This window comes from Limanda limanda, chromosome 12 (assembly GCF_963576545.1).
Source record: "Limanda limanda chromosome 12, fLimLim1.1, whole genome shotgun sequence".
Classification (NCBI taxonomy): domain Eukaryota; kingdom Metazoa; phylum Chordata; class Actinopteri; order Pleuronectiformes; family Pleuronectidae; genus Limanda; species Limanda limanda.
Genome location: NC_083647.1, coordinates 26001004 through 26013036, shown reverse-complemented (window position 1 = coordinate 26013036; position 12033 = coordinate 26001004). Strand labels below are relative to the sequence as shown.

Below are 12033 nucleotides of genomic sequence, written 5' to 3'. Positions count from 1 at the left end.
TAAAGATGTCGGGGTTTCCTTTGGAATTTAAACTCAATCATCGCCACAATTATGCTCATCTGCAAACTTTAAGACTCGGAGATGATGGGAAGAAGGAGAAGATCATCTGTATCACTATAGATAACAGTCATAGTATAATTCATTCAGGACCATAAGTCTGCATAAGTTAGATTTGGCGACATGGTTCTGTACTGGGACGTCTCAGTCCTTCAATGTGTGTAGAGTCTAAGACAGAAGAGAAGCAGCAAGACCCCCGAGGGGAACAGAACAGAACCAGCATCAATGACAGAGATGACACTGAATAATTCAAACTCAGCATGAAGACAGGAGGGAGCTGGGGTGGAGCTGGGGTGGAGCTGGGGGGGAGGTGGGGGGGAGCTGGGGTGGAGCTGGGGTGGAGGTGGGTAACACCGGTGGGCAGAGGAAGCAGTTCAAATAAGTCTGTGCTTTGCCAACGAAAAAGTGGAGGTGAGATGAGCTAGACTCTGAGGCTGAACTAACGAGATCATCAATTATTAATAATGATATATTGTTCATGTATATGGTCAATATGAGGATATATAGATACAGAAAGGTCAAACAGTACGGAGGAAAACCCAGAAGCTACTGATTTGATAAGAGGCTGTAAACAGTGTGGAAGAAAAGACCAGAGAGAGAGGGGAGAGAGAGAGAGAGAGAGAGAGAGAGAGAGAGAGAGAGAGAGAGAGAGAGAGAGAGAGAGAGAGAGAGAGAGAGAGAGAGAGAGAGAGAGAGAGAGAGAGAGTCTGGTCATGACCGTAAAAGTCCACAGTGACTGAGAGAATCTGCAGCAGACTAAGTTCAAAACTGTCTGAGGAACTGAAGATTTAAACCTGAGAAATGTAATCGAATCAATCGACGATACCATGATTGATAAATTCAAACTGCAGAGTGTTGTTATGTTCCAGCTTCTTGTATCTTAATCTCATTAGAAATTAAACAAGTTATTAAAAGGACAATACTTTAGTCTCTGGGAACTCAATGAATCGATAAGGAAACTCTGATGTCTCTCAGTAAAGCTCGTTCCTCCGCAGAGACCCGACAGTTTCATCCAATCAAACTGCGCCAAATTCAAATCTTTCAATGTTTGTCCAGATCTGTGCAACAATTTAATTAGTTGTTTTCTTGGCTCATGTTCCATCTTCCACCGAGTTCTGTGGAAATCTGCTCAGTAGGATTTTGCTTAATCCCGCTGACAAACCAACAAACATCTCCTGAACACAGCTAATGACAGTTTGTTATTGACCCGCTGGGACTGCTCCAACATTCTTGGTTTACGATCCCGTACAATTAGATCATTTGAGTAAACAGTCCAACCAGAGCGTGATGTGAAGGTTGTTTCCGACCACCGGATCGTGGACTGGAACCAGGGACAAAGTCTCCTGGTCTGGAGACTCGAAGGAGACGTGAGAGGACGAGGAAACAAACGAGGAAACAAACGAGGAAACAAACGAGGAAACAAACGAGGAAACAAACTCTCCTTCTGGATACAGCCATGAATCCAGAGTTGTGTGGACACCTGAAAACCATATCCAGCATGTTGCCCTCCAGACCGGCCTTATGTAAACACTCTCAAATCCATTCCTGACATTTTGCCCAAAGCTGCCTCCCCCCCCCTCCTCCTCCATCTCTGTTCTTCCTCTGTTTCCATCGCTCACCCTCTTCAGGCTCTTCAGGTTTTCTCCTCCCTCCACTTGTCTTCAGAACTCAATCTCTCGGCCACAAAAGCCGACGCACAGAGTCATTGTTCCCGCTGAAAGCTGCAGTGACAAAGGGATGAAGGCAGCAGCCCTGGTTTCCACAGGGCTGCTGGGAAAGTGATATTCACGCCATGGGAAGAAAAAAAAAGACCAGCGACATCACTGACCCACCTGAGCACAGACACCACAACGGGCCGGCGTCCAACAACAAACATACAACAACTGGTTGTGTGCAACACAAGCTCCAGTTACTGTTCTAACACAAAGTCATGGAGTCGTTTCCTTTTGATCCAGAACAGAAAAGATGAAGTCAAGAACACGTAGGTTGGAGAATAAGGCGTACCATGGTCGTATGAGAATAAAAAGTTAGTTTCTTTAAGTCGTTCAATTAAATAGATTAGATTTTCTATTTACACCAACTCGGGGTTCCCTTACGTGCTTGTGGTTAATTAATGACTTTCACCATCAGAAATTAGCAATAATGGAAAACATCTACATCCCATTACGACTTCAGCTGAAGACTGAAAACTGCTGAAAGCTCCAGAACCAGGATGTACCTGGACCTTGAGTTGAGAGAAGTGAAGCTGATCGTGGACCTGAGACCTCGGGAAGATTCTCTCAGTCAAAGCCTGATTCCAGTTTGTGTTTTAAACCCTCAGGACACAACTTCTATAAGTTAAGATGATAGAGTTGTCAGAGTAACAGATGAGGACAATAATAAGAGAGCAGTGAAACACGAGTTTTAACCAGACGACACTTTAAATGAGGGTTACACTGAGGTTGAGTGGACCTGACTTGCTGGAGGTTTCCGCTCTAGTTTGACATGTTCTGGATTCTGAGGTTTGTTTCTACGAGTAGTGGACGGTTCTGGGTCAGGATCCAGATGTGTTAGGAGCCGCTGCCGAACCTTCTCCTCTCTGGAGAAGACGGTTCCATCAGGCCGCTTCACGACTGCAGCCACACGCAGACAAAGGAGAACTCTGTAGTGATGCTGGTCCGGGAGGATTTCCACCCGATTCGAGCTGAATGATGAGTCAGGGTGTGTGTGTTCATGCCGAGCGTGTTTGCAGCGGTTTACTTGAACTCTGGAGGTTTCACATCTTCAGTTCGGTTTATTTGTCCTCTAGAACGACAGTTGTTTCGGGAAAGAGAAGAAAAACTGCCAGGAATTCTGTGCACTGCAAAAAAATCCCCTTTAAATCAGATTAAAACAAGTGTTTAGTTGTTAAGTTTTCTTAAAACGTATGATGGGGAAGAAAAACTCCATGTACTGAAACTTCGGATCCTAAGCTGCGTCGCAGTGGGAGCCCGAACGAGTCGAATTCAAAAATACAACACGACGATCTGTCCTCACTGTTCCGGACCAAAGAAAGCAAACTGTAGGTGTGATCACACCCTCAAAGCTAGCAAAACAAGCTCACCGGGCCGGACCACCGGAGCCAGAGGATTCCTCACGCACCAAATATGTAGCTACAGGGTTTTTCAGCCCGGTCGGTTCTCAGAGAGGAAGATCGGAGAAGAGAAACACGAGGTAGATGAGATATTAGGAGATAAACAAACACAGAGGAACAATGAAGGGTTTGGTCATCGACAACATGCAACTCGTTTCTATTCCCGATCGCAGCCCCCCCCCCTTCTCTCTCTCTCTCTCTCTCTCGGTCCAGCTCCATTAGAGCTGTGAGCGACTGTCTGAGTAATAACCAGCTTTAATCACCGCTGCTCACCTCACTGCTCGTAACACTCACGTCTCTCCCACAAAACGTGTTTCCACCCAAGCAGGACAGAAGCAGAATCTGAATTTTTAGAGGCTGTCCCGTTTTCGAAGGCCACTTAAGGTGTGTCCTTCCATTCCTGAGCTACTCAGGATTCATGGCGACGCTAACGATGCAACGTAAGAGCGGGACGAGCTGGTGACGCAGATTGGAAATCCTTCCCATGACCAGGGGGTCTCATTTCGGTTTGGAGGGGTAGACCTCTGAAGAATGCACCCACTGCTTTGACTGGCATCACTTTCATTCTCTCACTCCTTCATCAGCAGGTCAGGGTTCAGTGCTTCGGAATCGAACCACCACCCTGTGTTTAAATCATGATATGTTCTATCAGCTGTTAACAGGCGTTTACAGCAAAGATGATGGCTGCAACAGACATTGGATTTTCCGGATGATAAAACGCAATTTTAAAACAATATTCCACACTTTCTATTGTTCATATTCATTTGAATCTCACATGAGACTGAGAAGAAACGGCAAATATTCACAACAGAGAAGCTGCAACTTCATTTCTCTCTTAAATGCTGGAATGAAGCTGAATTTACTTCTTCATCATGTGGCTTTGAGGGTTTTACAAATAATTTACAAATCTACACAAACAATTGCAAACAGATTATGAACACACAGCCTACGTGCAGATTTTCTTCCACACGCACACACGTGTTTATTGTGTGTGTTTTCGTTCCCTGTAGCTTTACCTCAACATCCACCACAGACCACGAGGTAAACACTTGATTTACCTTCATGAGGACCCGACACGCGATGGGAGTCCGTTTTATGCAACAACATGTGTGAAGCTGTTTACATAAAAGCAGCAGCATCGAGAATCGATCCGCCGGTCGGACAGAGAAGCTAATTCCACATTTACACGCCTCGGACCGGAACCGGGTCAGCTGACAGGGAAGCAGTGGCAGCGTGGGAAAGACGAGCGGACCATCCTGACCACAGTTAACTGAGCGGAGAGCTCGGCACAACATCATGTAACAGAGCCCGGCTGCGGTGGAGCTGCAGGCTTTCAGGTTTATTACAGAGAGGAGAAGCTGAGGGGGAGCGAGCTGCATGTTTCAACTCTGAATGTGTTATTCTCCAAAGAAGAACATGTTTGAGATTATTCCTCTGACGAGGTTTGATGTTCCAGGGTTAAGAAATGTCCGATGAGGAGAAAAGAAGTGAAATGAAGTCGGATTTGTTGCTCTGGGATCAACTGTCTGTTCTGAACAGTTCTTCTTTCAGAGAAAGTTATGCAACTCTGATAAATTAACAATTATACCCGACTGATATTTACATTCAGCTATTTAACGAGAGGCAGTGATGTGATGGAACAAAACACATTTATATCTATCTGTACTTTAATTAAGTTGATTCATTTTCAGGTTATTTTCACTTTTCCTTCGATACATATCTCAGCATTGAGTCAAATGTCCACATTGTCTCTTCATCCACGTGGACGTCATGTCTCTTTCTCCTCTTCCTCAAACTAATCAACCATGAAAGCCTCAGCGAGCTGAGAGGAGCTCCTGATGAAGAGCAGAGACGCACTCGAGCAAATGAGCGGAACGACCTGCAGAGGAGGAAACCACCGATACTCCTCCGAGGGAACCGATCTCACCCACTCTTCCTAATGCTGTTTGACTAAAACATTTATTCTCCGAGCAGGAGGCCGCGGAGGTCTCTGAACAACAGCTGTTCCACCTCTGTCCTCTCAGCTCCTCCAGGCCGACCGAGGGAAATCTGGCGAGAGGGGGGGGGCCGACCCGAAAGAAAAAAGAACAAGCTATGAAACTGAAGGACCCTTGATCCTTGATTTGCTCACAGAGGGGTGAGGGGAGGACAGCAGCTCTAAAAATACCCCATAAGGAGAGGAGGAGAAGGAGAGAGGGATGAAGACACAGGAGAGAGTTTGAGTGAGGAGGAGGAGGAGGAGGAGGAGGAGGAGGAGGAGGAGGTGGAAGAGGAGGAGTAGGAGAAGAAGTAAATGCTTGTTTTGTGTTAAAAAAAAAAGAACCATCATAAGTGTCTGCGTCCTAAAAATACACTTTCCTCGTGACTGAAAACTCACAAGGAAGCTGAGTTTTGTTTAAAGGGGGAGGGGCTTCCTCCCCTCTTTCCTGTCTTCTCCATCCCTCGCTCCATCGGTCAATCCCTCCCCACCCCACCCCCCCCCCCCTTATTCCCTTTCATGAAAAGATGTCAGTGAAGACCCAAACAGCCGGAGGGGGAATGATCAGTAAAAGAAGAAGGCAGAACAATGACCTTCTTCTTTTATTTTTTATTTTTTTCAGCCGTTATTTCATGTCAGGACCAGTGGCCCAGATACTGAAGCCGTCCACTCTAGCAGCACCAGAGGCTACAGGCCACGGACAAAACACATTCTGTTAGTGCCGCTGCTCGGCCGACACACTGGGAACTACGATGTGAGGCGTCTGAGTCAGGAAGCGAGTGAGACGTCTGTCATCCTCTGTCTCCAACCAGCATTCATCAAATAATCAGACAAAACTGGGTTAAAAGAGTAAATCTGTTCGACATGATGATGACGACAAAGAGGAAATCATATTCGCAGAGGAAAGCCATGAGTGGCAATTAAGGCGAGTAAGTCGACCTTTGACTTGAGAACTTTCTTCTGTTACTTTAGCAGCAGTTTTCATCGCTGTATAAACGGAGGAAAAAGAGAGAACACTCACTCACTCACTCACTCACTGATGAAAACAGCACAATGGCTTTGATTGGAGTCATTTCCGCCGATTAAAAGCAACAAATGTGCGAAAGAAAAACACAAAACTTAGTGCTAAAAGGAAAATCCTCCGACAGGATATTCTGTCATCACATTTGCTTTCTCTATGATTGTAAGTTGTGCCGAAACAATCAGCTGATTAATGAAGGTTAGGTCAGAAATTTGGGGGTTTAGTGCCCCCTACTGGGAGCAGAAGATATACGCCACAGATAATCTTTGAAAAATGTGTCACTTTCCCTTTAATGTTACGACGATGGAGATTTTACAGAAGGTTAAGTTACAGAAAAAGGGGGAAAGATCCTGTTATGGTTAAAATAAGTTGTTTGTTAGGGTTGGAAGATCTTTATCGTCATGGTTACAGTATATAAAAAAACATGCTAGGTTAATAAAAACATTGTGGTCGTGATTAAAAGGAACAACATTTGGTTGGAAACGAGAAATGAGCAGCAGCATCCAATGTGTTGACGTCACATCCGTCCTACACAGACTTCAGGCTCTATGACATCACCTCTCTTCATAGTGATTACTATGGCCACTAGAGGGCGCTGACACCGTAACATATCGTACAATAACCTCGATGCCAATTAACATCTTGACGTAGCTATGGATCCTAAGAAGACGCTTTCTCTGACCTACGGGGGCGTTTTTTTAAGGCGAAAGAGGAGTGGGACGATATACAATGGAAGTTGTAATTTATAAAAAACATAGTATTATAAGTTGATTTAATTAAATGTACGAAAGGTACTTTATGAATTAAATTCCTTTGCCTTCATCGTTAATCCAAAAAGTAAACAATAGTGACATTTTCAAAAAACCTTCAACTGCTTCAACTTTAACAGCCTCAGAAGAAGCTGAGCCATCATACCCTCCTTCATAGATGTCCGTCACACACACACACACACACACACACACACTCCTCCACCCCCCCCTCTGGGCAGATAGTGGAAAATTCTGACCCCACACACGCCGAGTGAGACAATGACCCAATAACGGACAGAGCGTGAACCTGAGAGGCGGAGAGGTAAAGGACTCCCCCGGCCCACAGTGACCGGGCTTCTTCACTTGTTTGAGTAGTTGCTGACACTGATACCCAGCGCCTGTGTCACACACACAACTTAGTGGTAATCGTATCCGCCCGCTGGGCCCCAACTTACTACTTCCATCTTCCCCTCTGCTGACAGCTGACCATGGGGAGTGATGAATGGGGGGGGGTCAGGTCGCTAGGCGCGCTCACCCAGCAGCCGATATGTCCGATATGTATGTTCTGACATGAACACGCCCACGCGTTTCTGCTCGCTCAAGGCAAATATGATCGGAATGAGTTTTAATAGTTGAATGAGTGAATGATTTCTATCATTTCATCAGACTTGAAGCTTCGTGTTTCAGATTGTTCATCTAAAAGCAGGAACATGCTGCTGCTTGTGTGCAGGAACTAAGGATCACTATGAAGAGAGTACTGTTAAGCTTAATGACCATGAACAATCTTAATGAAAATATTCAATGAATCACGAAGCAGAGATAAAACATGTCATGAGTCTTATTTTATCAGAAGAAAGAATCTGCAAGTTTCACTTCAACCGTCTCCGTTCAGATCGAGTTACTCAAGATTTCTTAAGAAAAATAAACCTTCAGCATCTGAAAATAAAAACCTGAGGCAAGTTGCTTCAATGCACGTATGAATTGGTTTTAGTCTGAAAGCATTGAACTCTTGCTTTGTAAAGAAAATGTGACTTTTGCAACAAAAATAACTTGTACAGTGTAAATTCTTCCAGCATAACTGACTTACAGTAAATGATTGTTTATCTAAAGAGTCATAAATCACTTTTCTCTCGACTATGTGGTTCAAGGACTCTGGATTCTTTACAAATCGCAAAGACTCTTATTATGACAGGTCACTCAGCTGATGTGGGAATCAAACCTGTGATGTTCCCTCCACATGACGTCACTCTGCCCATTAAGGACACAGATCTGTGGGTGTAACAGCAGTGTTCATAAAGCGCTGCTCCTGTTTCCCACGCTGGCTGCAGCGGCCTGTGATTGGCTCAGATCAGGTAATAAGTTACCTGCCTCCTCTTCATCAACACTTGCTTGAGAAATCCCCCCCCCCCCTTCCAACACTGGCCCCTCCCCTCTCCTCTGCACAGTCAGTAACGTTCCGTAACGTTCAGTAACTCATCCAAACCCAGACACAGCCAATCCAGCGCCGTGCGTAATGGTCATGCGTCACGCGCGCTGGAGGCTATGGCGATGAGCGGAATGCGGGAGATGTTTGAGGATGAAGAGACATCAAGGGCTGGTGAGGAAACAGTGAGAAGCTCAGAGAGACTCCAGAGAGAAACGGAAGGCTGGTTGGAGACAGAAAGATCCATGCGCCAAGTTGAGCCAAATCACAGTGTGTGCGGCAGACGAGAGAAATCATGTCATGTCATGTGATGGAATGATAAACTCCCAGCGTCCTGAGTTCTGCTGCATCCAGGGGGACGTTTGGACACTTTTACGCATACAATCCAACTTTCTAAAATCAATAACCCAGATGATTTCTCACATTGCAAAAGGGGACACAACGATCCACTTACCGGCCAGGCGAACTGGAAGGGGATGGCGACCTTCCCCGCGTCGTTGCTCCGGCCCTGCGCGCCCTTCTGGCCGCCCTTGAACTGAAAAGTATTCCCACCGATGACCTTAGTAGTTTCCGAGCCGTAGGTGCACGGCCCGTTGGTCGTGACCTCGCTCTGATATTCCTTTAAACACACGCGGAGGACGGTGTCGCACTCGTCGGTTCCGCAGGGGCCCTCGGCCGCGCTCCGCTCCGCGTCGCAGCAGTCCCCGTTCCGGAGCTGACCCCTGGGGTTATCCACCGAGATCAGCTGCAGCTCGAAGTACCCGGTGGCCTGGGACACCTGGGGGGGGGGGGCATGAGAGTGAGGACAGGCTGAGGAGACTCACACTGAGGACATGAGAGTGAGGACGGGCTGAGGGAGACAGGGAAGAGTCTCCGCAGCTCCACCGTTACTCTAATTCAGCTCAGGCTGCAAATCAAGCTGCAGGAAAACACCTCACGTATAAAAAGAGCTTTAGAGTTAAAAATCAGATTCTTATAATTATCATCTTTACATTCTGTGACTTGTTTCCTCAGCAGGTGAAGCAACGAGAAACTATTTCACACAGTTGTTTTTTGCGTAATCATCGCAAAAACAGTCATTTACGCACGAACTTTGGACGAGAATCTTTGGTGATGAAACAACATAATTTAGCACCAAATCACACCCGTTATTTCTATCATCATAAAAACCGCTAAATTGATTAGTGTCATGTCCAGCTCACTTCACACAAGAGCTTTTTTATTGGACTGTAAATTGGTTTTATTTCCCAAAGGACGCGCGTAAATGTGGTAAATCCGAGATCACATGATTCTAACCACAGAGCAGACGATTCAATTAAAGCTGGAATTTAAGCCTCAGTCACACACAACACACACACAACACACACACACACACACGCACACACAACTTCCAGTGCGAGCAGCATCAGACCCAGTGAAACCCAGTCCTCACCTCGGCCCACAGCGTCAGGAGGAGACACACTACAGAGACGCGCTGCACTGTCCCCAGGTTAGTCCACATGTCTCCGGCTGCTCGGTGCTGGGGACCATGAGGGAAATGCAGAAACTGTCTGTCTCAATCAGTCCAAAAGGCTCATGAAGAAGAGGAGGAAGATGAAGAAGAGGAGGGAGAAGCAGCCTCCTCCGCACAGCGGGGTGCCTGCGGCTCTGGAGCAGGAGAAGCGACGCGCTGCCACTGTTCGAGTCCGGACGCGTCAGCTCCACTTGGCCTCTCGACGCACTAAAGAGAAGTGGATCCGCGTCTCTGCTGCCCACACGGAGCTGGGTGCTGCCTGCTGATGGACGGCTGCCTGGACCAATCAGGGGCCGGCCGGGTGGAGCGTTCCACGGCCCGGAGCCAATCACAGGAAGGGGGCGGGCAGACGACTTCTGCTGCTGGGATTATTATTAAAGTTTACTCAAACAGAAGCTTGGACTAATATTCATACTTTTCTTATGTAGTTAAATGATGTTTCACTGGATATGTGTCTCAATAATACATGTATACAGGTTTTGGTTGTTTTAGGTAAAACTGAAATGATTGATATTGATATAAATGATGTAAAATGTCCAGGTTGAATTTGAGACCAATGAATAAACAGAAAGGAGATGTAACAGGCTTCATGTGTTTAGTGTTGTTCTGTGCACGTCTCCTCACTGACCTGCAGGCACAGGAAACATGGCTGTCAGCGCCCTCTACTGGCCACATACAGCACAGTGATATGATCAGACCACCCCCACCCCCCATTACTGTAATCCTGAGGTTTAACTTCATGATATGATGAATTCAGAATGTGATTCAATCAATGAATCTACAGCCTGTATCTAAATCACTGGAGAAAGACATTTTAAGTAAATCTTACAATAACATTTAAACCAAAATATTACCAGGATTTATTAAAAAGCTAAAAACCATAAAGTTGATGGAGAGCAGAGGGGAAGCTCCATTCAAGTCCCACTCAGTTTATAAACGAGTCAGCAGAGACCTCGACCCCGAACATGTGACATTGAATCGATTGCTTAATTGAAAAATGATATCAAAGTTTTTATGGAAACAAGCAGCTCACGATGCAGCCGTGGGATTTATAACATGTGTTCTCATGTTATGCTCCAAACCTTAAATGTTTAAAACAATCCCTGTGTTCATATTCTAGATATGATGTAATACAAAGTTAAAAAATCAACAAGAAGCTGCTGTCGAGTCATTTGTCAAAATAGGAAACAAGCCACAACAAACTGACATCTTAACAGCTTGTGCAGTTGTCAGTTTACATAATGGAAAGCAGAGATCATAAAACACGGCAGGTGAGTCTGTGCCAACTGTACTTAACCATCCCTTCAGCTATAGCCTGAGCAGGGCTATAAATAGCAATTGAGTGTTGATGGAAGCTTCACACGGAGGCAAAATAAATCAGGTTTTAAAAAATCAAGTGTGAACATAACTACGGCAGAGCTAGCATGCTATGCTAACGTGCTCACATTGACCAATTAGCGCTTAGTTCAGAGCCAGATGAAAAGCGAAGGGATCGTTATCCTGAGGAGAGCAAGAACATCTGAAGTAACTGCTAGTTGACTTTGCCATAGTATTTTATTGACAAATTGTTTTATACCTTGTATTACTGTGTATATATATATGCATATTTATTTCATTCCTATTTATTCAATGTATTAACTTTTAATGTATCAACTTTTTTATTGTACCCTCGGCACCATTGAAAATGAGGGTCTTATCCCTCAATGTGTCTTCCGAGGCTTAAATAAATATTCAATCAATCAATCAATCAAGTAGAATTCGTGGTCATTTTAAGAGTTGTTGAAACATTTCACTTAAAACCACAAACCAGAGATTCAACGCGACTAAGTCAGGGGATCTTCAAAGTAAGATAGATTCATCCTCTGGGGAATATGATTATCAGAATCAGGTGACAATACATTTGACAGATGTTGAGATAATCTGAGTCTGGATCAAGGCGGTGGAACCAAGACCATCGACCCACTGTTACCATAGCAACATCCATCGAACCTTTACTATGTATGATCCATCGAGGGTCATGAGGGGTCATGGTGTCTAACCAGCTGACACTGGGCGAGAGGTGAGATTCACCCTGAACAGGACAACTAGAAATATGATATGATACATATAAAATAAAGCTTCTTGTATCAATCTCATTCTTATCATGTGAGTAATGTTCTTTTCCCGCCATATTTGTCTCA

The 12033-nt window shown here is 45.2% G+C and overlaps 1 protein-coding gene across 1 annotated transcript in view; it reads right to left on the bottom strand.

Moving 5' to 3' along the window:
* The window catches only part of LOC133016009 (protein jagged-2-like), a 47385-nt gene extending 37367 nt beyond the window's left edge, over window positions 1-10018 (bottom strand). Inside the window, exons 1-2 of the mRNA XM_061083304.1 lie at window positions 9773-10018; window positions 8795-9118 (exon numbers count right to left, since the gene is read on the bottom strand). Of these exons, the coding sequence (XP_060939287.1) occupies window positions 8795-9118; window positions 9773-9841 (393 nt within the window). The 5' untranslated portion in view covers window positions 9842-10018. The remainder of the gene's footprint in view (window positions 1-8794; window positions 9119-9772) is intronic.
* Window positions 10019-12033: the final 2015 nt, after the last annotated feature.